At 54.7% G+C, this 26,849-nt stretch overlaps 2 protein-coding genes across 3 annotated transcripts; one reads left to right on the top strand and one right to left on the bottom strand.

Moving 5' to 3' along the window:
• Window positions 1–815: 815 nt before the first annotated feature.
• Window positions 816–25,912, bottom strand: MAPK15 (mitogen-activated protein kinase 15). 2 transcript variants are annotated; one of them, XM_045162754.1, is made up of 14 exons: window positions 25,289–25,912; window positions 5,220–5,318; window positions 4,935–4,964; window positions 4,740–4,830; window positions 4,148–4,278; window positions 3,873–4,036; window positions 3,538–3,677; window positions 2,773–2,830; window positions 2,253–2,390; window positions 2,047–2,152; window positions 1,783–1,942; window positions 1,575–1,693; window positions 1,356–1,484; window positions 816–1,244 (listed from the first exon to the last, which is right to left on the bottom strand). In XM_045162754.1, the coding sequence occupies exons 1-14, from the start codon at window positions 25,325–25,327 to the stop codon at window positions 1,068–1,070; spliced, it is 1,581 nt and encodes a 526-aa protein (XP_045018689.1). In that variant the 5' UTR covers window positions 25,328–25,912; the 3' UTR covers window positions 816–1,067. The 2 variants fall into 2 exon arrangements, with proteins under 2 accessions (XP_045018689.1, XP_044784351.1); XM_044928416.2 differs by lacking the exon at window positions 25,289–25,912 and adding an exon at window positions 6,524–8,855.
• On the top strand, window positions 17,600–19,985 carry CCDC166 (coiled-coil domain containing 166). Its single transcript, XM_006045173.3, has 2 exons — window positions 17,600–18,319; window positions 18,413–19,985. The coding sequence occupies exons 1-2, from the start codon at window positions 17,879–17,881 to the stop codon at window positions 19,313–19,315; spliced, it is 1,344 nt and encodes a 447-aa protein (XP_006045235.2). The 5' UTR covers window positions 17,600–17,878; the 3' UTR covers window positions 19,316–19,985.
• Window positions 25,913–26,849: the final 937 nt, after the last annotated feature.

Genomic DNA, 26,849 nt, shown 5'->3' with positions numbered 1-26,849 from the left:
GTCTGGGTCAACCCCTGCCCAGCTCTCCTTGATCCATACCTCGCTCGCCCTCCCCTGCAGCAACTGATGTCTTCCACAGTAGGGCGGAGCTGCCTGCTCCTGGCTGAAAAGCCCTTGGGCCAGGAACACCTCCAACCAGGCACCGGAAAGTGGACTCCCTGTGTCCTGACCACTGCCCAGGGTGGGTGCAGTGTGAGGTGTGCATGGAACCAGGAGGCACCTTAGCGCTAGCTGGGACCCTGCCACTCCTCAGTCCCACACCCCCAGTCTGGGCTCACACTGGGTGCTTTGCCTGGTGACACCAGAGGAGGAAGCCTTGAGCCCCACAGGACATTCACAGCTGCTCTCTCCTTCCCCGCCAAGGTCTGGAGACAAACCGAGCACCTGTCACCGTGTTGGTGGGCGTGACTGACTGCAGTCAGGGGCACTGTCCCACGTTCTCCCCTTTCCTGCTGTGGCTCAGGGCCACAAGTGTGGTCACACGGTGGCTTGCAGCCCAGCAACAGATGCACTGAACAGGACCCTCCCCGGCAGGACCACCGTGGGGACCGCCTCACTCCTGCAGCACCCCTAGCTGGGACCTGAGGTGCTCAGGCACCAGGCAGGCCCTGGAGGCTGTAGACAGAGGTGACCCCAAGGCAACCCCCAGGCAGCCTTAAGCTAGAGAGAAAGCGCTGGACATGAGCAGACAGGAGCCCAGATGACAGCATATGGCACCCTGGAGGCGTCTCAAGGGCTCTGTCCTCCAGAAGGGAAAAGGTTTGGTGCAGCCTCGCTGGCAGACCCTGGCTGAGGATGACAGATAGGCAGGCGGGTGGGGGACAGATAGAACTTTATTGGAGGAAGTGATGGAGGTTGGGGTGTGAACCTCAGCGAGTCCCCCAGAGAGGCCCAGACAAGCTCTGGGACTCAAATGTGGCCAGGAGAGGGTGCGCTGGGGAAACGCTAGGTGGAGAGCACCAGGGGCTTGGGCCCCGGAGCTTGCCGGAGGAGGGGCAACCTAAGGACTAGGGGAGAGGCGCGGGGCTGGGCGCCGGGGAGGTCCCCTTGAAGACCCGCAGGGCGGCTCAGGCGCGAGGTCCCGGGAGGAGGGGTAGGCAGCCCAGCGCCGAGAGGCAGACGGTCCCGTAGGCTTGGGAGTAGCCCCCCAGCTTGGCCCGCGCGGCCCCCTGGGCCCCCTGCGCGGCCGAGGCCCCGAACATCCTCCGACCGGGCCGGGCCGCCCCGGGAGGTCGAGGAGGAACCTGCACACAGACCAGCATCGAGGACCGTGGAGGGAGTGCCCGGCGCGGGGAGCGGCCAGCGGAAGGGAAGGAAGGGGGCCGGGGGGCGGGGAGCGGGGCGCGTGGGCTCACCCGTGGCGCGCCGGGCGCGTTCGCACCGCGGCCCGGGTTCCGGTCACTCCGGATCAGTGCCCGGACGGCCACCTGGGCGGCGGCCTGCGAGGTCAAGGAGGGCGCCGCCTCCCTCACGCTGGGCTTCACCTGGGGAGGAGCGAGTGGCAGCGTCACCAGCGCCCTCGTAAAGAAGCAGCGGGAGCGGTCCTGCCCTGCCGCGCCCCGACCACGACCTACCCACGAGGATGACGTCGCCCCGCCGGGCCCCGCCCCTCTCCCAGGACCTCCTGGGGGCGGAGGCTGGGGCAGGGGGGCTGAGTTCTGCCTGGGAGGGTCCTGGGCTCCGCCGGGGGCGTCTGTGGGTCGGGAAACCAAACCCCCGGGGTCAGGAGTCCGGCGCTGCTGGCGGTTGGTGGCCCCACACATCGGCCATCAGACCACGCACCGTGCACGGGGCAGAGGCCTGGGTTATTCCGAGGCCGGCGTCCCGAGTTCAACGCGGGCGAGCCCGAGGGCAGCTGGGCCTCCGGCTCGGGGGTCGGGGGGCCGCCCCCCAGGCCCGTCTCCTTCGGGAGGCGGCCGTGGCCCCTACGCTCCAAGATCATCTGCGAGAGCGGAGGGGCGCTCAGAGGGCGGTGGGAGTGGGGGCGGGGTCGCTGCGCAGAGGAGGCCTCGGGGCCCGAATGACGCGGGTGGCGTCTCGGAGCACCTGATGGAGGCGGTGGCGATACTCGGCGGCTGAGAGCTGGGCTCCTTCCTGCACCGGGAGCCGCACGTCCCCCTCCAGTGTCCACTCACGGGCCGGGCAGTGGAACCTGCGGGGAGCCAGCCAGGCGGGTGCTGGGGTGGTCGGGCCGGGCTGCCTCGGGAGAGCTGCTCGGAGCTTTGCAGCCCACCGCCACCCCCAGCCGCTACCTCTGCACGTAGGGGTGCTGCAGGGCCTGGGCTGCGCTGAGCCGCTTGTGCGGGGCAAACACCAGGAGTCTCGAGAGGAGGTCCAGGGCATCTGGAGGGGTGTCGGGGGGCAGGAGGGCATCTAGCGTCTGCCTGGGCCTGCGGGAGGCCAGCTCGTCAGGGTCTCCAGGGTTTGGCACCCCCCCTCCCCCCCCAGCCCCCCACTCCCCCCCCCACCCCCGTCTACATCTATGCTCCTTGCTAGGGTTTCAACTTCCACCTGTCCCCCAGTTTCCTGCCCCCTGCATCACCCTCGGGCGCCGAGGAAGGTCGTCAGGCCCCTGATCTCTGAGGCCTGGGGCGGCTCCTGCCGCTCTCCCAGCGCCAGCGGGGCCCACCATGGGGTCTCCTCATTTCAGGCTGACCAACAGTTACCCAGTTCAGGACTGTGGTCAGGAGGGCAGGGCCCACGGAGCTGACACTCGCTGGCCCTGAAGGCTGCAGGGAGCACGCTGGGGCCCCCTGAAGCCCCCGCACTCACCGGGACCCCAGGTGCTGCAGAACTGAGATGTTGCAGCCAGAGCCGAGCGCCAGGAGGTCTGGGAGCAAGGGCAGAAGGCAGTGTACTCAGGAGTCAGGAAGGTGGGTGGCCACTGCTTCTGGCCTGTGGAGCAACCTCCCCTGCAGGGCCTTGGCTCTCTGGCAGGGCTCAAGCCCCGAAAACCAGGTCGCACACCACCGCTAGTGCACACACATGTGCACCTGTCCTTACACGCCTGCCTCCTGCACATGCCGCGTGCTCTCGCGTGCATGCATGTACCCCCCACCTCCATGGGGAGTGCCTTGCCCCCTCCGCCAGAGCAGACTGGGGAGAGAACGGGGCTCCCCACGCTGCCCTCACACCGCCGCCCCCCAGGGAGGAGGGACCACTGCGGGCTGCCCCTCAAGCCGCCTCCACCCATCGCTTCGCTAGCACCGTGTCCGGCCCCTGGCTGCACAGTGTGGAGCTGCCTGTGGCCCCTCCACAGAGCTCGTGCTGTTCCCTGCCCCGGCTGGACCCTTGATGGGCACTGCCTGACCCTCGTGGGCCCTGTGTCCCTGGTGGAAACCCCCAGCAGCCCTCCCCTGGGCCCACCCTGCACAGCTTGCCCCCTCCAGGCTTGCCAAGGCCTCTGGACCCTGCTCATCCCACCTCCCTGCCTTTCCCAGCGCCATCCCCTCCCCGCTGTCCTCCCATGCAGTCCTGATCCATGAGGTGCCATCGCCCCACAGCTGTGTGCCAGCAGCTGCCTGCCCACACACTCACCCTCCTTGGATGGTGGCGGGATGGCCTCCAGGATGAGCTCCAGCTGGTGGAGGGTGGACGTGCCGGGGAACAGGGGCCGCCCCCGCAGCATCTCCCCCAGAATGCAGCCCAGACTCCACATGTCCACCCCAGGGGTGTACCTGGTGTGGGGGGGAGGGTGTGGAGCTGGAGGGGGCACCCCAGAGGCCGAGGCGCTGGTGGGAGGAGGGACTACGAGTGGGTTCTGGGACTCGCGGGACAAGAAGGCCAAGGGCCCTGGCTGGGCAGGGGGGCGCGGGGGCCCTGACCTTGCAGGGGGAGGTGGGGTGGGATGAGGGCCGGTTGCTCGCTGTTACCAGCTGGAAGACAGCAACACCTCTGGAGCCCGGTACCATCTCGTGGCCACATACTCCGTCAGGGCATGCCCCTCGGGGACCTCAGGGAGGCCACTGAGGGGGCGAGCCAGGCCAAAGTCACAGAGCTTCACCAAACAGCTGGCATCCAGGAGAACATTGGATGGCTGGGGGTGTAGAGGCAGGCTGTGGGCTGACCGGGCTGGGGCTCGAGGACCTGGTGCACTGCTGGAGCACTGGCCGGGCAGTGGAGCTCAGCAGACAGGCGTGGGTAGTACCTTCTGGTCCCGGTGGATGACCCGCCCTGAGTGAATGAACTTGGTGGCCCGCAGCAACTGGTAGAAGATGTAGCGTTTGTGGGTGTCCTTTAGCAGCGTGCCCTTGCAGATGACAGCATTCAGGTCGGTATCTGGGGAGGCCTGCGGGTCAGTCTGGCGGGCCTGGGGAGGGTGGGCCAGGCGAGCCCACTCTGCACCCCCGCGGGGACTCCTAAGCCCCCACAGACCCGGGCCTCGCCAGCACATGCTTGGCACAAGCGCTGCCCGGGAGCCCCTGCCCACCTCTCAAGCCTGCCCACCGTCTTTGTCAGCACAGCAAACAAAGTTTGTGGAATTGTTTTTGTACTTTATTTCATGCTCCCTTTGTTTTATCAAATGAGCAGGAAAAAAGGACACGTAGCTGCAAAACCTCGCAGAGGTGGGGGTCAAGGTATTCGCCATCAGGCCTTGGGGGCTGACACTCTCCAGCTCCAAGGGACTCTGCTCACGCTGAGCGCACTGGCCACTGTGGGAAACACTGGGGTGTGGGCGGGCGGGGGCGGTCCTGGGCCTGGACAAAGGGGGACTGGGGTCTGCGGGAGGCTTCACTCACCCATAGACTCAAACACCAGGTAAATGTCCCTGTCGTTCTCTGCCGGGATCACATCCAGGAGGCGGACGATGTTGGGATGGTCCCCAAATTCCTGGGGAAAGAGCAGGGGGCTGTGCCCTGGGGGCCAGGGACCAGGCTTCCCCTTCTTTGGAGAAACAGCACCTGGAGCAGCAGGTAGATGGCCTGGCCACTCACCTGGAGAAGCATGATTTCCCGGAATGTCCTCTGGAAGGAGACAGAAACATGAGTGTGGGTGTGGAGCAAGAAGGAAGCCCCTGTCCAGAGAGGATGCGAAAGGACAGATGCTCAGTGCCCGCACACCTGCTGGACCCTGGGTTTGCAGGGGGCGGGGCTCTGAAAATTGCAGAAACCTGCTGTGATTGGGTTCCCAGTTGTACCTTTCCGACACAAGGCAGCGGGGGGCCACCCTGCAGCCCTGCCTCATCCTTTCCCACACTGCTCGCTTCCCTACTCACTTACCTGGGCGTCTGTCTTATCCTTGAAGGCATCAAAGATTTTCTTGATGGCCACGACCTCATCAGTCCTCCGATCCACCGCCTTCCACACGATGCCATAGGCCTGAGGAGGACGGTGGTCAGCCTGCAGGGCACAGAGCCCCGCCAGGGTGCCTCCTGCAGACACGAGCCTCCTCCTTCCCACTCTGCTTCCAGAGAGGGGAAGCCCCCAAAGTTGCAGTCCTTCAGAGGAGGCTGATGGGAAGCAATGGGGGTTAGAGGCAAGAGAGGGGGCCTCTGGGGAGGCCCCAGGGGGATGTGGGGTAGCAGGTCCTGACTGTGGAACGGGAGGGAGTTTCTGGGTGGGTCCCTTCTCTGACAGACTTTCACCTTTGCAGGCATCCTGATCCCACTCTCGTGTACCCCATCCAGCCTGTCTGCAGATCCTGTTGGCTCCAACTTGAGAATTCATCAGAATCTGAAGACTTTCTCTCCCCTCTGCCCCTCCATCCTGGTCCAAGCCTCTCCCACCTCCAGCCCTATCACTGCCCTGACCTCTTAAATTCTCTCCCCCACCCACTCCCACAGAGCATCCTCAGCCGAGCAGGCAGCCTGGCCTTGTAAAGTGGTACCAAAGGCTGCTCCTCTCCCCGTGTCACTCACAGCAGGAGCTGAAGTCCTTGCAGTTCCCCAAATCCCCACGTTCCCAGACCATCCCCCTAGTCTCCTGTCCAGTTACATCAGCTCTGCTCCTTCCCACCAGCTCAGCATGTCCTTGCCCCAGGGCTTTTGCATGACTGCTCGCACTATCTGCAACTCTCTCTGCTCCGTGTCTCACACTTGCACACACCCTGTGATCCACCGTGACACATGTACTCTCACACAGTCCGATCTGCTCTCCCACGCCCACAGCCACAAATGCACTCGGGCTCTCACGGGGCTCTGGCCAGCACTCCATGCCCACCCCGCTCACTGGCTCAGGCCCTTCTTGGGCAGGCGTCTGCCTGCCCTCGGCGCCTGTGTCACACTATGGGCACCGGGAGAGGCAGCCGGGAGCCTGAGGCGGTGGTGGGGACAGCGGGGGCCGGGGGGCTCTAGGATCAGACCTGAGACCTTGGGGGGCCCAGCTCTCAGCTGCTTCTCAGAGCCAGGGGACAAGTTCCCTGTGAGTAGGGCGCCCTGTTGTCGGAAACGGGGTACACCTGCAGCTCATGGAGGACGCAGGACCCCAGCGCAGGAGTCCCTGCAGCGTGGACGGCCACAGTCCTCTGACTGGCCCTACCCACGTCCTGCAGGTCCCGCGGACGCCCGGGCGCCTCTCGAGCTCACCCCCTTCCCGAGCCGCCGCTTGAGCAGGTATCGCTGGGCGACGTGACGGTCCACCTCGGCGGTGCACATGTCGGCAAGCGGGAAGCAGGAAGCCTCCAGACAACCTCGGGGCTCCAACTGTTGAACCCGGTTGCCTTGGGAACCGACGGAGCGCCGCCTGCCGTCCAAACCCCGCCCCATCCGGGGCCGCCGAGGAGCCCCTCCCCGCAGCCGCGCCTCGGGAAGGTTCCCCCTCTCCGCCCCCTCGCCGCACCTGCGCCCAAGGAGCCTTCTGCCCACCCCGGGCCTTTGCACGTGCGGTGCCCACGGCCGGGCCTCCCTCTCTGCCTTCTTCCGAGCTTGCTAAGGCGGTAGCAAAGGGTAACGTGGCACTCGCAGCCCTCCTCTCCGGAGGTATTTGGGGGCAGGGGCCGTGGCATCCCCAACGTGTAAAACGCTACAGCCACTTTGGGAAAATATTTGGTCGTTTCTTAAAATGTTTAACTTAAATTTAGCGTGACTCGGGCATCTTCCGGTGGTAGTCACCCAAGAGAAATAAAAACATGCGTCGAGTTACACACCCACGTACATAGCTTTATTTGTAACAGCCCCAAACTGTAAACAACTCGAATGTTGCTTCCAGCATTTGAAACAGGAATAAACAAAAAGTGGTATAAACAAAAAGTGGTATAACCACACAGTGGAATATTGCGCAGAAAAACAGAAAAGGACAACTGTTGATACACACGACATGGCTGAAGCTCAAAATCATGATGCTGATTAAAGAAGCCAGATCTTCTGGTGCCGTCAGTACGAAATTCTAGAGAATGCCAACTACAGATCACCGATAGCCTTGTGGTAGAGTGGAGGGAGAGATGCCTTGCAAGTGGTACAGGAAAACTTTAGGAGGTGATAGAAATGTTCAAGGCTGGTGATGGTTTCAGATAGTTAACACATATGTTAAGACAGTTGAAACTGTACACTTCAAATATGCGCAGTTTATTATACTTCAGCTGTATCTCAATATAAAGTTGGAGGGGGGAGGGGATAAACATGAGAAAAAGAAACAAGAGATGAGAGACTTTTATTCTGGTCGTGAGGGAGTGACTGACTGTCCATGCTCTTACTGATGAAGAGTTAGGACAACCAGCACCGCAGGACTGTGCTCTCAGCAAAACACACCAGATGAGGGCCTCTTAGTTCTCTTGCTGAGCACCACATCAGGGCAAAGATGGAGAAATTTCCAAGAGTCCAAGCACAAAACAAGAGGGGTGGGGGGTGGGGGTGGTAAGCTGAACAGTCCAGATTTCATATAGGCAGAGGACACCTTTAATGCTGAGCAGCCAGGGTGGACATCAGAACATTCAGGAGAAACCCCAGACGGGTCATGGCCTCAGTGAAGCGACTGAACTAGCTCTCAACTAAAGGCTGTTCCGCACCCATCATGACTGTGGAGAGCAAGCCTCAAAGGGAACAAGATGACACAGGCTGTTTAGTTTAACAGGCTGCCAAGGATGTCAATACTCTTTAAAGGGAAACAGGAACAAAACAATACTCAGTAACATAAAATTCACAATATCCAGCACCCAATAAATAGTTATTAGACTTACCCAATTAAAATTATGGATAGGGGCTTCCCTGGTGGCTTGGTGGTAAAGAATCTCCCTGCAAATGCAGGAGACATGGGTTTGATCCCTGGTCTGGGAAGATCGCACATGTCTTGGAGCAACCAAGTCTGCGTGCTACAACTAGTGAGCCTGAGCTCAGGGAGCCCAGGAACCGCAACTGCTGAAGTGCTCCACAACAGAAGCCACTGCAGCGAGAAGCCAGTACACTGCAGCTAGAGAGTAGCCCCCGCTGTCTGCAACTAGAGAAAGCCCTCATGCAGCAATGAAGACCCAGCACAGTCAAAGACAGATAAATAAAACTGAAACCAAACCAAACCAGAAAACTATGGACAAAGACTTGAATAGACCCATCTTCAAAGAAAATGTACCAATGGCCAGCACCGCAGGAAAAGACACTCAACGTCATTAACTATCAGGGAAACACAGTCATGACACGTGGGGTCACACTTGCCCACTAGGATGACTGCAAAATGAAACAAAAGAAGTCTTGGCAAGGATGGAGAAAAATCAGAACTCTCATAAGGTGCTGGTGGGATGTAAAACAGTGCAGTTCCTGTGGAAAACTGTTTGGCAATTCCTCAATAAGTTAAAGATAGAATTCCCATAGGATCCAGCAGCTCCACTTCTGGGTATAAGTGTGCACGTGCGTGCTCAGTTGCTCAGTCGTGTCCAATTCTTAGCTTGCCAGGCTCCTCTATCCGTGGAATTTTCCAGGCAAGAACACCAGAGTGGGTTGCCATTTCCTACCGCAGGGGATCTTCCTGACCCAGGGATTGAACCAACATCTCTTGCATCTCCTGCATTGGCAGGCAGATTCTTTACCATTGCACCACCTGAGAAACCTCTGAGTATATATCCAAAATAATTGAAGACAGATATTCAAACAAATACTTGTACATGAGTTTTTGCAACAGCCTAGTCACAAAAGCCAAAAGGTAGAAACAACCCAAATATCCATCAACTGATGAATGGATAAAGAAAAGTATATCTATACAGACAATGGAATATAATTCATCCATAAAAAGGATTTAAGTAATGGTATATGGTATAATGTGGAAACAGTGCTAAGTGAAATAAGTCAGATACAAAAGGCCACATATTTAATGATTTTCACTTGAAGGAAATACTCAGAATATGTAACTCGATAAACACAAAAGGGCTTCCCTGATGGCTCAGTTGGTAAAGAACCTGCCTGTAATGCAGGAGATCTGGGTTCGATCCCTGGGTTGGGAAGATCCCCTGGAAAAAGGAATGGCAACCCACTCCAGTATTCTTGCTTGGAGAATTCCATGGACAGAAGAGTCTGTCAGGCTACAGTCCATGGGGTCAGAAAAGAGTTGGACATGACTGAGTATGGATGCATTTTTAAAAGCTATTATAAATATGCTCCTGGATATATAGAAAACATGCATAAGTAGAAAAAAAAAATGATCAGTGAATTCAAAGTCCCAGCTACCCAAACTGAAACCACAGAGGGAAAAAAAAAGAGTAATGACTTGTGGGATAGTGTCAACCAAAAGGGGCGTGCAATACGTATGTTTGAGAACGTAATGGCTGAAATTTTTGCAAATTTAAAGAAAAAATGATATATTCACAGATTCAGGAAATTAAATGAAACCCAACTAGGAAAAACACAAAGAAGTCATAACTAAATTGCTGAAAAGCAGTGATAAAGAAACAATTTTTAAAATAACCAAAGAAATTTATGTGCAGAGGAACAAAAAAATAAGCATGACTTCAGAGTTTTTATCAGAAAAAAAATTCAAGCCAGAAGAAAAAGCAATGACGTTATTAATATACTCAAAGGGGAAAAAAGCCAATCTAGAGTCCTTGAACCAATCCCTAAAAGTCCAGCATATAGAAAGCATGGGTTTCCCTGGAGGCTCAAATGGTAAAGAATCTGCCTGCAGTGCAGGAGACTCAGGTTTGATTCCTGGGTCAGGAAGATCCCCTGGAGAAGAAAATGGCAACCCACTCCAGTATCCTTGCCTGGAGAATCCCATGGGCAGAGGAGAAGAGCCTGGCAGGCTACAGTCTCTTGGGTCACAGAGTTGGACACGACTGATTGAATAACACACAGAAAGCATATACAATAGGTTACGAATGAGAAGCTGGCTATAGTTAAAGCAGAACTCAGTGCTAAAAAATTAGAAGAGTAAGTTCAGGGCTGCCACACAGACATGGTAACTCTTCAGGCTGGAAATGAGCTGAATCTGGTAGGAAACATGGTCTCAGGAAGCCACAGGGGCCTCCTGTGGAAAAGCCCCCGCCAATGGAGATGGCCGACATAAATCATTAAATGACTTGGGCATTGATGGGAAATGTATGCAATTAAATGTTCTATTATATTTAAAATGGTTTCATATTATTGACATCTTATAATCAAGAAAACTGATACAGACCATAGAAAATAAAGATGCAATTCAAGAACTAAAAGAGGAATTACTAGTATCAGGAGTGAAAGACTATACTCCTACCAAACCCTTCAAGCATTGACCAGAAAATAAGGGTTTATTGTCAACAACCTCCCACCAAGATACTTGATAACTTAGATGAAATTAAAAATTCACTGAATGAGTGGGAATATTCCCCAGATATAACCAGTAATAAAGCGAAAAGCTCTATGCCTACAAGGACAGAGAAGAGCAGGAAAAGAAGGACTGACAACCACTTGAATAGGCTGAAAGGGATGAGAGCTGGACTCACTGCGGAGGGGTTGAGGTGGGGAGTGAGGCCGTGAGCCGGGCAGGAGGCACAGCCAGGCGCTCCCCAGCGGTGGGCAGCAGGAGCAGCAAGTGGACGCAGGAGCCTAGTGAACTCACCAACAAGGCAGGACCAGGGGTGGGGCGTGGAGCAGCCCCACACAGCTGCGGAGGGCAGTGGGCACCGCTGGCCCCTGGCCAGCAGCCCAGCCCCTCTTCTCCCTGCCTCCTCCCCGGAACCCGCACCAAAGGCAGTCTCAGCCCTGCCGTTCTGCCAGAAAGAACACGGCCATTAAGCAGAAGCAGCCCCAAATCAGTGAATTTCAGCAAAAAAGAATTCTGCAGCATGAACTTCATTACATTCACTTAATTATTAAATCAGTTTTTCAGTGGTCATTTGACTCATCCACTTGCTCTTTTTAAATCTGCTATTACGTGTTTTCTCTTGGAGCTGTTATTTCCACCCAGTCCATTTTCCCCTTGTTTAAATATCCTTGCAGATATAAATTTTGTCAAGAAGTTTTTATTTTCTCATCAAGTGTCAGTTGACAGTTTTATTGCATGCAGTTGTAGCTTCAGGTTTGTTCTGAGTGCATTATTGATTTAGGGTATTTATTATGCATTCAAGAAAAAGTGGACTGTGCATTGAACTTTTAGCTGACCCATGGGGGAAATCACGTGAAGTTTGAAGGGCCTTATCCAGGAAACCCACACTTGGGGGGAGTGAGCACGTGGCAGGTCAAACCCCCAGGTTGAGATGATTTGGCCTGAAGTTCCTGCTTCATGGTCACCAGCCTCACCTTCTGGAGACCAGACTCACGGGGAGCCCTTCCCGCGGCACAGTGTCACAGTCCATGTGGGCCCCACCCTTCCCTGTGAGTCACAGTCCAGGTTCGGGGCCCCACCCTTCCTGCCCATCAGTGTCCAAGTCTGAGTAGATATCAGCTGCGTCCCCATCCACATTATGGTGGAGCCCACTGCCCATCCTGTCCCCAGAGCAGCCCTGAGCCTGCAGCAAGAGGACCTGCTGTGCTCCCCAGCACCTGGGGCTCCAAACTGGGCTCTCCTCTCCCACTCCCAGCGAGGGCTATGGACCCAGGTACCCCAGGTCACCCCAGGCAGCTGCCTGGGCCTCTCCTAGGAGGGCGCCTTTGGGTTGTAGATGGACTTGTTTCTAGATCATGTGTCCAGACTCAAACAGGGGACGCCCCTCCTGACTGTCTTTCAGGGGTGTCTCTGACCCAGCCTGTGGAGGTGGGTGCTGGCACCGCCAGCGGAGCCTGCGCGGGGCTCTGGACTCTGGGCATCCTTCTGTTTGTCATTCTCTTCCTCACAAACAGAGGTAGGTGAGCACCCCTGGGGGGGCACGCAGACCAACCTGGATCACACCCCGAGCTCCCTGGCCTGGCCACTCAGGGAGGACCAAGGACCAAGCCACAGGCCCTGGGCTCCAACGAGGCCTCTTCCCAAAGCTGTGACCCACTGACCCTGAGCAGGCCAGGGCCCTGGGTCACCATAGCAGCACTGCCACAGGGCCCTGACCCACCCTCGCATGCTCCGTACGCACATGTGCGCAGCCAGGGCTCCTGCCGGCTCCCGCCCGTGTGGCTCCTGGGAATTGGGTGACGTGCAGCATTGTCCCTCACAGCTGTGTGTCCCTCACGGCCTGTATGTCTGGGGAGGGCTCTTCCTTCACGGGCGGCCGCGGCTGTGGGAGCTGACCCACATCGTGGCCTGGATCTTGTCCTTCCAGCTGAGGCTGACCATGAGCCTGGTGTGGGTCTGGCACCGGTTCCAAGGTACTTGGCTGTCGGGGAAGGCCGCTTGAGGAAGGTGGCCAGCCCAGGGCCAGCTCAGGTTGAGGGTGGGGCAGGGCAGGGCGGCAGGCAGCCCCAAACGGGGATCTAGGGAAGATGACAGACTTGGGGGCCTGCCCAGGATGAGAGAACAGCCAGGTCCGGGGTCTCCAGGGCTTGACCTCAGCCAGAGGACGCACTGGATAGACAGGCTCTCCTGGACCTCTCTCACTGAGGTCCTGCCCATCCTCCCCTTCACCATGGTGATCGCCATCCGTGCTGTGCTTCTGATCAAGGGACAAGGTACCAGGGTGGGGCTGGGGCATCCCTCCTGCCAGGCCCCCTTCATCTGACCTCTGCCAGAGAGGTAGTGCACACAGTGGGAAGAGCCCACTAAGGCCCCAGTCACAGACCCAGTGCTTTCAGGAGTCCTCACTCTGTGCCTGTTTTTCCATCTGTGAAATGGGAGCAGGAAGTGCTTACCCGCGGGTCAGACACACAGCCCAAGCCCGTTGGTACTCCAGAGAAGGGGCGCTCACCCCAAGTCTCCAGAGCCAGGAGGGAGGGCTCCAAGGCAGAAGGAACAGCAAGCCAGGGCAGGAAGGTGTGCCCTCTGGTGGCCTGGCCGGGTAGGGGCAGGGGCTCAGCGAAAAGAGCGGTATCCTAGGAACAAGCCGGATGGGACACTGTGCTGCGGCCTACAGGGTCCAGGGCGGGCTCGAGCCCGCCGGGACGGAGGTAGGGGGGCGGCCTTGGGAGAAGTTGAGCAGACTGCCAGCGCCCCTTCCTTCCAGTGTCTTTCCAGCTCAGGGTCCCGGTTAAGAGGTGAGTGACCCCTCCAGACGCTCCCCAGCCTGGGTCTTGGCCCCTGGAAGGACAGAGACCCCATGCCACCACGAAGGGAGGGTGGAAGACCCCAAGGGTGGGGAGATGGATCAGGAGTAACACTTGGCTTTGAATCTGGGCCCTTGGAGGTGAGTTCCGTTTCCAGTGGGCGGCGGGGGGGGACCTGGACACTAGTCACCCCTTTCTCAGCACAATTAGAGAAAGCCCCCTGAGGTCTGCAGTGGGGGCGTCTCAGCCCGCCTCCAGGCCCGGCACGCCCCTCTTCCCCGGGAGAGGGGCCGCTCCCGGGAACACCCACAGGCCCCGTGGCCTTCGGCGCGGAGCGAGCCCGAGGAAGCCAAGGAGACAATTCCGACCCTAATTGCCGCGGGTCAGAGTCGAGGTCCAGGCCGGGCGGCCGGCTCAGCTGCGAGCGCCGAGTCGGACGCTTCCGGCTGGGAGGGGGCGGGCCGGGCGGGTGGGGCGGAGCCGGGAGGGAGCCGATCCCGGATTGGGCGGGCTTTGCCCGTGATCGCCGCAGGACCCGGTCAGGGGCCGGAGTCGGGCCATGGGGGCGGGGGGCGGGGCGGACTTCCCTGGGGCTCCGCCTTCGAGGCCCTCGGGATTGCGTCATCCGGAATTGCAGCGCCTGGGAGAAGTCTCCAGGAACCCAGAGAACCAGCAAGAGGAAACGCTCGCCACCCATCTTCGGGAAAGAGGCGTTTATGAGCTTTAACGCGAGGACAAATCGCCGAGAAACCTGCGAGGCCCGGACGACTTTAAAAACCTCTGCTCATCGGGTGCCTCACTTCGAAACAGAAATTAAAAGGCCAAGGTCTACCTAGACACTCCCGCGCAGATGTGTGCGGGGCAGGAGCCCGGGAGGAGGGACGGTGCGGCGTGGCCTGGGAGGGCAAGGGATCTGAGACCGCGGAGGACCGGCCCAGCCCGGTCTTCAGAGCAGGTCCCTACCTCGCAGTTTGGTTCAGTTCAGTTCAGTTCACTTGCTCAGTCGTGTCCGACTCTTGGTGACCCCATGGACTGCAGCACGCCAGGCTTCCTTGTCCATTACCAACTCCCGGAGCTTACTCAAACTCATGTCCATCGAGTTGGTGATGCCATCCAACCATCCATCCTCTGTTATCCCCTTCTCCTCCTGCCTTCAATCTTTCCCAGTATCAGGGTCTTTTCCAATGAGTCAGTTCTTCGCATCAGATGGCCAGGGTACTGGAGTTTCAGCTTCAGCATCAGTCCTTCCAATGAATATTCAGGACTGATCTCCTTTAGGATGGACTGGTTGGATCTCCTTGCAGTCCAAGGGGCTCTCAAGAGTCTTCTCCAACACCACAGTTTAAAAGCATCAATTCTTTGCATTCAGCTTTCTTTATTTATTCAACTTTTTTTTCTTTATTTATTCAACACTCACATCCATACATGACTGGAAAAACCATACCTTTGACTATACAGGCCTTTGTCGGCAAAGTGGTGTCCCTGCTTTTTAATATGCTGTCTAGGTTGGTCATAGCTTTTCTTCTAAGGAGTAAGCGTCTTTTAATTTCATGGCTGCAGTCATCATCTGCAGTGATTTTGGAGCCCCAAAGATAAAGTCTGTCACTGTTTCCATTGTTTCCCCATTTATTTGCCATGAAGTGATGGGGCTGGATGCCATGATCGTAGTTTTCTGAATGTTGAGTTTTAAGCCAGCTTTTTCACTCTCCTCTTTCACTTTCACCAAGAGGTTCTTTAGTTCTTCCTCGCTTTCTGCCATAAGGGTGGTGTTATCTGCATATCTGAGGTTATTGATATTTCTCCCACCAATCTTGATTCCAGCTTGTGCTTCATCCAGCCCGGAATTTTGCATGATGCACTCTGCATAGAAGTTAAATAAGCCGGGTGACAATATACAGCCCTGACGTACTCCTTCACCTATTTGGAACCAGTCTGTTGTTCCATGTCCAGTTCTAACTGCTGCTTCTTGACCTGCATACAGATTTCTCAGGAGGCAGGTAAGGTGGTCTGGTATTCCCATCTCTTGAAGAATTTTCCAGAGTTTGTTGTGATCCACACAGTCAAGGGCTTTGGCTTAGTCAATAAAGCAGAAGCAGATGTTTTTCTGGAACCCTTTTGCTTTTTCAATGATCCAACAGACGTTGGCAATTTGATCTCTGTTTCCTCTGCCTTTTCTAAATCCAGCTTGAACATGTGGAAGGTCTCTTTTCACGTACTGCTGAAGCCTGGCTTGGAGAATTCTGAGCATTACTTTGCTAGCATGTGAGATGACTGCAAGTGTGTGGTAGTTTGAAAATTCTTTGGCATTGCCTTTCTTTGGGATTGGAATGAAAACTGACCTTTTCCAGTCCTGTGGCCACTGCTGAGTTTTCCAAATTTTCTGGCATATTGAGTGCAGCACTTTCACAGCATCATCTCTGCATATTTGAAATAGCTCAACTGGCATTCCATCACCTCCACTAGCTTTGTTCAGGGCGATGCTTCCTAAGGCCCACTTGACTTTGAATTCCAGGATGTCTGGCTCTAGGTCAGTGATCACACACATCCACAACTGGGTATTGTTTTCTTTTTGGCTCCGTCTCTTCTTTCTGGAGTTATTTCTCCACTCTTCTCCAGTAGCATACCTACGACCCTAGGGAGTTCATTTTTCAGTGTTTTATCATTTTGCCTTTTCATTACTGTTCATGGGGTTCTCAAGGCAAGAATACTGAAGTCGTTTGCCATTCCCTTCTCCAGTGGACCATGTTTTGTCAGAACTCTCCACCATGACCTGTCTGTCTTGGGTGGCCCTACACAGCATGGCTCACAGCTTCATTGAGTTAGACAAGGTTTGGTCCATGTGATCAGGAATCTGTTTTGCCATCAGTCAAATGGTGACAGTGGCCCCAGGCAGGCCCCAGGGTGATGCGGTGGAGAGCGTTGTTGGCTGCCTCTGGAGGCAGAGAGACCCTGGTCAGGATTGCCAGGCTTGGAGAAGGGGTACCAAATGGGCCTGGTGAAGCCCCCACTGCAGGGTCATGGCTGATTCTTGCCCTGTTCTACTTAGGCTTTTCCCAGTTTTCTGTAAGAAGCCCAGATCATTTAAGGCCAACACTCAGATGCTGTTTTAGGAGTTTACAAGTCAGTATTTCTTTAAATTTTTTTTAACATGAAGATAATGGAAATTCTGCATTGTTAAAAGTTTGTCACTTTAACTTATAAACTACATTTTCATAAGGAGGACAATGCTTCAAGTGTGTTCCTAATTTTAAGAAGCTCTGCCCCACCTTTGGTGCACGTGTAACTAACTAGAGCAAGTCCAGCCATTGGAGCAAAGTGCTGGGTTCTGAAGTCAATCTCCTAAGGTTTGTTGGAGGCAAGCCTTCCTACACATGTGGTTTCCTAAACTGTGCTCCTCACAACATTACAAGTCATCAGTTCTTGAACCTGTCCCTGTGGCAGCCTATGTGGACACACCAGGACAGAAACCCAACGATGTGAAGGCAGGGCAGAATGGGTAGAGATTTAAGTTACTTGTCAAAAGCATCAGACAGGATGGGAGGCCTGTCCAGCCACTCCAGCTGGCTGGGAAGACCAAGCGCAGGTCGGTGGGTTGAGCTGAACAGATGCCGCATGGGCCTGCTGAGGAGAGGAAATCCCAGAGAAAAGCTCTCCTGACCAGGGGATGGCATCCGTATGGGGTTGGCCTTCCCAGCAGTCCTAACTCCTAGAGGGCTCCAGAGAGGAAGAAGGAATCACGAAGTGCTTCGAGGAAAACTGGGTCTCGGAGTGATGAAAAGTTGTGAAGAAGCGTCCTGTACTGACAAGATATACGGAGATTTCGTGTGTGGCAGAGTGTGGTGGGGGAGGCCAAGAAATTGGCGAAACCTCTCCTCATATGGCGGCCATTGGCACAGGGGCAAAAGGGTCGTCTGGACGTGGAGAGTGGGGTCTACTAAGGCTGCTGCTGGGTCTGCTAGATTCAGAAGCAAGCCCAGTGTGGTCCTGTGGGGAAAGCCGAAGTCCTGCCAGTCTGGACTCCGATCTCTGCAGGGCAGGCACACGGGCCATCACGCACCGACTTCGAGTGAGGGAGTTGGGGGGAATGGAGAAAGCGGGGAGGTGGCGGGGGAGGGGGCGCTGCGCAAGCAACAGGACTGGAGTTGGGGAGGGCGACTAAGTTCTGTTTCCATGGAGACCGTTCCGGCTGAGCGACAACACTACTAAAGGTGGACGAACCCCGACTGTCAGCCAAGGTCCGGAAGGAGCCCACTAGTAAAGGTTGGCGACAATACCCTGACCCCTGGTTGACCCCAAACTCCTGACTCTGCCTCCCGCAGCTTCGTGACGCTGAGACGCGTCCAACCTCGCCAGAACATTCGGGCTTGGGGTAGGGGCAAGAGCTGAGTTAGAGGAGCGGGCTGGGGGCCCTGACCCATGGCGCCCAAGAAGAAGCGCGGGCCGGGCGCCGGGCGCCGGGGGGGCGCGGCGGGAGAGGGCGCCGAGCCACCGCTGTCGGAGCGCGCTCAGTACCTGCAGCGCGAGCACAAGTTACTCTCTGAGGAACTGGAGGCCTGTAAGCAGCGCGTCGACCAAGTGCTGCGGGAGAACGACTTCCTGGACAGCGAGGCGCCGCGCCTGCGCGAGGAGAACCGGATCTACGCGAGCTACGCCAGCACGCGCGCGCAGCGCTACGCCAACGCCATCGTTAGGTTGGAAGAGCAGAACCGCGAGAGCCTGTCGCAGATCCACTGGCAGCGCGCAGAGCTGGCGTCAATCTACCGCGGGCGTGAGGACGGGGTGCGCGCGCAGCTGCTGGAGATGGAGGCGCGCGCGGCGCACATGACGCAGCAGGTGCAGGAGCTGCAGCCCTACAAGGCCAGTGCACGCGCGCCCGCGGGCGGGCTGGGCGGGTGCCGGGCGAGGTGGGTGCGCGCCGCGGACCGGCGCTGACCCGCGCCCCGGCCGCAGGAGCTGCAGCTGGAGCAGCTGGCCCGGATCCGGGCGCTGGAGCGCGAGCTGCTGCATATGCGTGTGGAGCACACGCAGCTGCTCCACCGCGTGAAGCGGCGCTTCCTGGAGGACAAGGCAGCGTTTGAGCGCGAGGCGCGCCAGAGCGTGCAGTCGCTGGCGCGGCACGCGGAGCGGGAGGCGGCGCGCGCGCTCTTGGCGCACACCCAGGCCATCAGAGTGGACAATGGTCGCCTGCGGCAGGAGCTGCTGCGGCTGCTCCGCCGGGCCCAGGTGCTGCAGGACACGCGGCGCCAGTTGCTGGAGCAGCGCGAGCAGCTGCGGCGCGAGCATGAGGACACGCGGGACCTGGCGTGCGTGCACGGCTGGCTGCGCCGAGGCCCTGAGGGCCCGCCGCTTTGGGAACCATCGCCAGCCGCTTCTGATCCCGAGTCTTTTCCCTCCAAAACCCCGTCGAACGCGACCTTCCGGGTCCCATCAGTCCCAGCCTCCCACAACCCGTCTCAGGTCTTATGCCGCGCGGATTCTTGGACCCCGTCCCTGCCCTCAAAGGTCTCAGTTCCCAGGGTCCCGTCACTGGTCCCATCGCGTGTTGGCTCCAGGGTCCTTTCTCTGGCCCCTTCGAAGGCCAGTTTACGAGTCCCATCCCACGTGGGCTCCAGGGTCCAGTCCTTGTCGCGCCCAGGCTCCCGAATCCCATCCCTGACCCCATCTGGCCCGGGCTCCGGGGTCGCGTCCTTGACAAGGGACTCTCAATTCTCTTCGCGGTCCTCACTGCGTGCCGCCTCACAGAACACCATCCTCTCTGGGAAGCTCGTCCCCAGGTCGAACTCTTATCCTCTCCCAGTCGAAGGAGACGGCGACCGTGATGCTGCAGATGAAGCCGCCTCCGGGAGAGCCTGACCCTACCTCAAGGAAGGCTAGTGAGGCCAGAAGGTGGCGGGGAAAGGGGCTGTCCAGGAGGCGGGTTTGGTGAATGGATTATGAATAAAGGCGTGACTCCCTCCACCACTCTCCGCTCTGGCACCGCCTGCTTCGCTGTCCAGCGTTTCCGGCCAGTGCAGCGGCCACTCATTATGGCTTCCAGTTTCCAACCTGCAAGGCTGGTCGTTCTCTGCCTTGTGTGTCTGCCGGGACTCCACAGCTGGTTGCATTGGCAGGGGCAGAGGGAGATGACCACGCCACCGTCTTGCCCACAGGGCTGATAGTCTGGTGGCAGACATGGACATCGGGGGCGTGGACAGGTAGTATGAGAGCATGGAGGGAGTCTGGCAGGCCGGGGAGGCGCTGGTGGAGGGTCTCAGGCCCTCAGGAGCCATCGAAAGGGCTGGGCTTTGTTCCGGTGCCAAAGGGAGTCACGGGAGTTTTTATGTTTAACCTACTGAGTTTTGTGTTTCTTGTCCTGCTGGGCGGCTTTTGGAATCTCAGTTTTCTGACCAGGGATTGAATATTGAACCTGGGCCCCGGCAGCACCCAGTCCTAATCACTGGGGAATTCCGGGGATAATTTTTAATTTTGATTTCTCTGTCAGACCCAGTGCGTGGAGGCCAGTTAGTACGGTGTCCATCACGTGTGGTTTGCGTTCCTCAAGGCTGTATCCGGGAGGTAAGTGTGGGGGAGACCAGGCCCCACGCACCCTCAGCGCTAGCCGAAGGGGTAGGGGTTTCACGCCAAGCGCAGAGCAAGGTTTCACGGGGTCGGAAGAACGGACCGGCGAGGTGGCCACAGCGAGAGCGGCCAAAGGGCTCCTGGGCGTGGAGACCCCGAGGGTCTCCCGGGTCTCCACAGGTGGACGTGTCACCGTTACCAGCGGACCTGGGCCCTTTGGAGAAAGTTCAGACCGCAGCTTTCAATCTGGGCCCCACCCCCACACCCCGACTTCGCCGTTGGAAATTTAGTTAAATATTCTGGTTCTAGGTTGAAAATCCTCAGAGGCGCCTGGCAGCAGCAAACACAAATTCTCTGGGAAGAGTTTGTTTGAAATCCAGGACAGCCAAGTTCTCAGAACTGATTTCAATTTTAAAGGGGCTCTTTATAGATTTGGGAAAGGAAGTAAAACAAATTGAGTCCATGGCAACAAAGTTGCTCCCAGAGAGAGACCTGTCAGAAGGTCGGAGTAGCAAAGTGAAGGGTTCTGATTGGCAAAAACGCAACAATTTCAGCATCAAAAAGGAGGTACTGAATCGAAACACATCAAATACATAAAATACATGAACTTAAAATGCAATAATCTAGCATTCTAAAAATTGCTAAATTGCAAATTCCCTGATGGTCCAGTGGTTAGGACTCTGCTATCACTGCAGGGAACCTGGGTTCAATCCCTGGACTGGGGACTAGGATCCCACAAGCTGTGTGGAGGGGCCAAGTGAATAAATAATAAATTTGGTAAACAAAGAATCACATATCCAGTCTGCCTTTCCCATATGACCTGAATGTCAGGATAAACAAATTGTTGGTGAAGGAAAAGTACATACAGCACTCCACTTAATATAGGTGTAGAAAAAATACTCAATCAGGATGGTTGCTAAAGTCTATGGGTGGAATTTGATGAGGATAAGTGAGTCTAGCTGATCCCTGAATCCATGAGTGACCCTGACTTTACTAAGAGTGAGATATGAAGTTCTGGTGTGAAACAGTAGCATCCACACCAAGCAACCTATACAGAGTTAGAAATGACATTCATATAATCCAGCTTCTAGTTGTAACTACCAGGATACAAAATACAGGGGCCAGAGGAATGTGTTAAAAGGCAAAGTAGGGATGCAGTCATTCAAATCCTCTATAGGACTTTTTTTTTTTTTTTCAAAAATGACTCTGCTTTTTTGCCAAAAATGAATAGCAAAGAATTTTTTAAAAGTATAGAGGGGAAATTGTTAACAAGTAACAGAGACTCAGGGCTTCTCTGGTGGCTCAGTGGTAAAGAACCTGCTTGCCAATGCAAGAGATGAAGGAGACACAGGTTAAATTCCTGGGTTGGAAGATCCCCTGAAGAAGGAAATGCAACCCACTCCAGTATTCTTGCCTGGGAAATCCCATGGACAGAGGAGCCTGGCGGGTTACAGTCCATAGGGTAGCAAAGAGTCAGGCACAACTTTGTGACTAAACAACAACAGAGACTTAAGACACATTTGCATTAAATGGGACTTGTGGACCTTGCTCAAGCCTTTGCTTTAATTTGTGGTGTTAAATCAATAGTGTTTGGTAACCAGGAAGCTAACGGACAGCAGCGTAGTCCACAGTCCTCTTCCCAGCACTGACACTTCACGACCCTCCTGCCTGGACACCTCGGGTCCTCAGGACCTCTAGCCCGCTGGTTTCCGTGAAGCAGCTCCCTGAGAGACGGCTCTGAGTAGGCACTTGTCGACTTCTTTGTAGTTCTGCTTTGTTATTTTATGTGTGTTGAAGCAATTATGAGTTGCATATGCATGTAGAACTACTGGCTGTTCTCTGTGTGTTGACTCTGTCATCAGTCTGCAGTGTTCACTGCTGCCCACAGCCTGACAGTAATATGGGGGCTCCAGCTTTTGGGCGGGAGTTGTCTTGCACCCCCTTTCTACCAGCATCAGTTTTATATTTTAGATGTGTCCCTAGAATCAGTATATATGGTTCTTGTATCTTATTATTTTTAATATTTACTTATTTATCTGTTTCTGACTGCATCAGGCCTTAGTTGTGGTGCATGGGCTCAGTTGCCCCTCAGCATGTAGGATCTCAACTTCCCAACCAGGGATTGAACCCGCATCCCTCTTATTCTTGTATTTTAAAATACAGTCTGACAGTCTCAGTCTTTTAAGTTCAGTAAACCAATGTAAAAATATTGGTTTTACATTGGTTTACTTGCAGTGTTAATAGAAGTATTCTTTTTTATCAGTTAATTTTATACTTTCTGTATTTCTCCCTTTGTGTTTCAGCTGCACCCTCCTCACTCTGATTTCATTTGTTTCTCTGCTTGTGTGACAGTCACACTCTTCTCATTTAGTGGTCACCTGAGAAGTGTTAATGCACATTTAAACTCATAATTCATGGAGATATCTTGACTGTCCTCCCAACCCTTGGAATGCTTTAGATATCCATCACACCCTTGTGACTTAGAACCTGCTGATAACAGGATTTTAGTTCTCCCTCCCCAGTGACTCATGCCTGCTCCACAATGGAAGGGAATTTAGGAGTGGGGTGGGTGCCAGCATCATTAAGGAAACCACTGGGTGTCCTGTGTCCCCTCTGCCATACAAAAGACTCAGACGTTCCAGAGAGCAAGCCACAGGCTACCACCAAATGGTGGCCAAGACCACCCATTTATGGCTGAAAGCCAACAGCTTAGCCAGATACCTGACTGGATGATTGGGGATCAGACCCCACCCTGATGCCTCCCCAGGAGATGGGACCAGGACAGACAGCCCACACCCCCACAGCACTGCACACATGGATATTCTTGGGTATTTCCCCCCAAAGCAGATTCTTCCATCAGGGCTTCATTATCCTTCACCAAGTCTTGAGAATAAGCCACAAGCTCCCCCAAACCATGCAGACCTGATCTGCTCAGATCCAACTTCTGCCCTCAGATCTGTTCAGAATCACCCTCCTCAGGATCCCAAAGTCTCTGGCCACAGTGAGTCCTTGTGTCTTTCCCAGATGAAGCAGGGAGACCTGCTTCAGATATTCATCAAGCTCTTCCTGATGATGCAGGAAAGGACAGTTTCCAAGACACCTTAAGAAAAAGGCCAGCAGGAGGAAGATGCCTAGTTCCCCACACATGGGATGAAAGAATGAGGTCACACTACAGATCCTACAGATGTGAAGAGTAGTGTTACTTCTGCTCTGACTAACTCTGTGCAAACAAGTTCAGCAACTCAGATGAAATGAACAAATTCCCTTATAAACATAATTTTATGAACCGACAAAAGAAGAAACCTTGTCACAGAAAAAATACCAGACTGAGCTGATTCACTAATGAACTCTACCAAACCCTCAAGGAAGAATATACCAGTCTTAGAATCCTGTAGGAGAATAAGGGAAAGCAAACCCTTTCCAGCTTGTGTTATGAAGCCAGCAAAGCCTTGACCTGATAAAGACATCACAAGAAACATACAAAAATACTTTTTCATAAGCAGACACAGAAGTCCTTAACAAAACATTAGGAAGCCCAGTACAGCCATTTACTAAAAGAACTCTGTATCACGTCCAAGTGGAGTTTATCCCAAGAACACAAGGTTGGTTTTATCTCCAGTCCCTGGAGTGAGGGACTCCAGCGCTGGAAGGGTTCAAGAAATTCCAGGCTGATGAACACCTGGTGATTCAGGAGAGTAGAGTGTTTGGAGAGACCATGGAATGTCTGGGCTGTTTCCCCATACTTTCCCTATGTGTCTTCCATCGGGCTACTCTGATCCTTATCCTTTGATCATAAACCATGATCCAGTGAGTTAAATGTTTCTCTGAGTTCTGTGAACCATTCTAGCAAACTAATCAAACCCACAGCCTTTGCTGTGGTAACCTCCAGATCTATAGCCAGTCAGAAGCACAAGTGACAACCTGGACTTAAGTTTGGTATCTCAAGTGTGGGGAGAGAGGCAGCCTTCTGGGACTGAACCCTCAACTTGTGGTATCTGACATCATCTCCAGATAGAGTGTGTCACAATTCAGTTAGTTGCTTGGTGGTTTGGGAAAAAAACACACATTCGACATAGGAATATATTTAACAAATCATCTACTCCCAAAACTACAAACTTTAAGATGGAAACAAATGGAACGATGTCCCCTGCTTATGGGTATTATAAATTCTCCCTAAACTGATCTAAAAATTCAACACCACTCCAAGTGAAACCACAGCAGGGTTTTTTTGGTTTTGTTTTGCAGAAATCAACAGGTTGGTAATAAAATTTACATGGAAAAGCAAACGACATCGAATAACCCATCTTGAAGAACAAAGTTGGAAGACTTACACTCCCCTTGATTCTAAGACTAACTACAGTAATTAAGACAGTGTACTACTGGCACAGACATAAATATATAGATCAATGCAACAGCAGAGAGTGCAGAAATAGACTCACCCATACAATTAGGTGGGTTGGTTCGTTTGTTTTTGGTAGTGCCAGGTCGCTTGCGGGATCTTAGTTCTCTGACCAAGGAATGAACCCGGATCTTCAGCAGTGAAACAGTGGAAGCTTAACCACCTGACTGCCAGGGAATCCCCCAGTTAAGTGTGTTTTATGACAAGGGCATCAATGTAATTCATACCATACCCCAAAATAATTCAAGATCGATGTTGGACCAAAATGTGAAAGATGAAACTATAATGCTTCTAGAAGAAAAAAAGCTGAAGAATCTTTTCCTAACCTTCAGAAAGATCCCATGGTTTTACAGAAAGACAGGGCCTTTTGTGATGACTACACCTCAGAAAGGTGCTCCCTGCGGTGAGCAGATCGCACGGCAGCAGGGCAGCGCGGGGCAAGGGGAGACAAGGAGACGGCCACTGGCCACTGAGGTGGTCGAGTGGAGAGATGAACGGGGGCCCGGGCGGAGACACGGAGGGTGGAAACGGAGAGGGCAAAACTCAAGGCGATTCCTGAGTTACAGCGCCAGTCATCTCGGCCGATGGACTAGGCAGGAGCACGCGGCTCCCACCTGCGAAGGTGTCCTGAGCGAGGGTATTTTTTGGTACTAAGCAGGCAGCGGGGCACAGCAGCTCCCACCGGAGCGGTCCAGGTTGAATTCACAGAAGTGGAGGCTGCCCAAAACACGGACGCGGCCGCCCAGGGAGCGGGCAGCCGGAAGCGGAAACAGGCTCGGGCCTGATAAGGGTCGGGGCCAGCGCCCGGAGGAGCGTCAGCCCGGCGGCCGCACCTTAACCGACCGGCGAGTACCCGCAGGTAAACCCACCTGGGACCTCCACAAGGTAGGCCAGACGGGAGCGGCCATGACGCACACGTCCCAGCGGAAGTGCTTGTCCCGCCGCCGGAAGCGGCGCTTCCGCCCCTCTAGGAGTTTGTCTTGGTGGCGGTGTTGTCCGGAGCCGGCCGGATCCTGTCCAACGTCCAGGGCTGCGAGAAGAATGGAAACACGGCACGTCAAAATCTGCGGAATGCAGCTAGAGCGATGTTTAGAGGGATGTTACTGGGTTTAAATATTTACATCAGAAAAGAAGAAAGGTCTAAAACTAATTACCTAAAATTCCACCTTTTGTGAGTGTGTGTGTGTGTGTTTATTTTTGGCTGTAGTGAGTCTTCCTTGCTGGGAGGCTTTCTGTATTTGAGGAGAGTTGGGGGCTACCCTCTAGCTGTGAGCGGGCTTCTCATTGCCATGGCTTCTCCAGTTGCAAAGCACAGGCTCTAGGGTACAGCTGGCTTCTGTAGTTATGGGCTCCAGAGCCAGGCTCAGCTGCCTCATAGCATGTGGGATCTTAGACCAAGGATTGACTCCATGTCCCTTGCATTGGCAGATGAATTCTCAACCACTGGGCCACCAGAGGAGCCCCCAAAATCCTTCACTTCAGTTGCTCGGTCGTGTCCGACTCTGCGACCCCATGGATGCCAGGCTTCCCTGTCCGTCACCAACTCCCAGAACTTGCTCAAACTCATGTCCATCAAGTCAGTGATGCCATCCAACCATCTCATCCTCTGTCGTCCCCTTCTCCTGCCTTCAATCTTTCCCAGCATCAGGGTCTTTTCTAATGGTTAATTCCTCGCATTTGGTGGCCAAAGTATTGGAGCTTCAGCATCAGTCCTTCCAATGAATATTCAGGACTGATTTCCTTTACCATTGACTGGTTGGATCTCCTTGCTGACCAAGGGACTCTCAAGAGTCTTCTCCAACACCACAATTCAGAAGCATCAATTTTTTGTGCTCGGCTTTTTTTATGGTCCAACTCTCACATCCATACACAACTACTGGAAAACTCACAGCTTTGACTAGGTGCACCTTTGTCAGCAAAAGTAATGGTTCTGCTTTTCAGGTTGGCCATAGCTTTTCTTCCAAGGAGCAAGCGTCTTTTAATTTTGTGGCTGCAGTCACCATCTGCAGTGATTTTGGAGCCGCCCCGCCCCCGCCCCAAAACAAAGTCTGTCATTGTTTCCATTGTTTCCCATCTATTTGCCATTAAGTGATGGGACCAGATGCCGTGATCTGTTTCCTGAATCTTGAGTTTTAAGCCAACTTTTCCACTCTCTTCTTTCACTTTCACCAAGAGGCTTTTCAGTTCCTCTTCACTTTCCACCACAAGGGTAGTGTCATCTGCATATCCGAGGTTATTAATATTCCTCCTGGCAATCTTCATCCCAGCTTGTGCTTCATCCAGCCCAGCATTTTGGGTGATGTACTCTGCATAGAAGTTAAATAAGCAGGGTGACAAGATACAGCCTGGGTGTACTCCTTCCCCAGTTTGGAACCAGTCCATTGTTCCATGTCTGGTTCTAACTGCTGCTGCTTGACCTGCATACAGATT

This window comes from Bubalus bubalis, chromosome 15 (genome assembly GCF_019923935.1).
Source record: "Bubalus bubalis isolate 160015118507 breed Murrah chromosome 15, NDDB_SH_1, whole genome shotgun sequence".
In the NCBI taxonomy this organism is placed as follows: domain Eukaryota; kingdom Metazoa; phylum Chordata; class Mammalia; order Artiodactyla; family Bovidae; genus Bubalus; species Bubalus bubalis.
The sequence above is the reverse complement of the archived record's forward strand: the minus strand, read 5'-3'. Positions and strand labels throughout refer to the sequence as shown.

Coding starts and splice junctions, on each gene's coding strand:
- CCDC166 (XM_006045173.3), top strand. CDS start 17,879: ATGGCGCCCAAGAAGAAGCGCGGGCCGGGCGCCGGGCGCCGGGGGGGC. Junction 18,320..18,412: donor AGGAGCTGCAGCCCTACAAG/GCCAGTGCACGC, acceptor CCCCGGCCGCAG/GAGCTGCAGCTGGAGCAGCT.
- MAPK15 (XM_044928416.2), bottom strand. CDS start 6,703: ATGGGGCGGGGTTTGGACGGCAGGCGGCGCTCCGTCGGTTCCCAAGGC. Junction 4,831..4,934: donor GGGAAATCATGCTTCTCCAG/GTGAGTGGCCAG, acceptor CTCTTTCCCCAG/GAATTTGGGGACCATCCCAA. Junction 1,943..2,046: donor ATCGCCACCGCCTCCATCAG/GTGCTCCGAGAC, acceptor CCGCTCTCGCAG/ATGATCTTGGAGCGTAGGGG.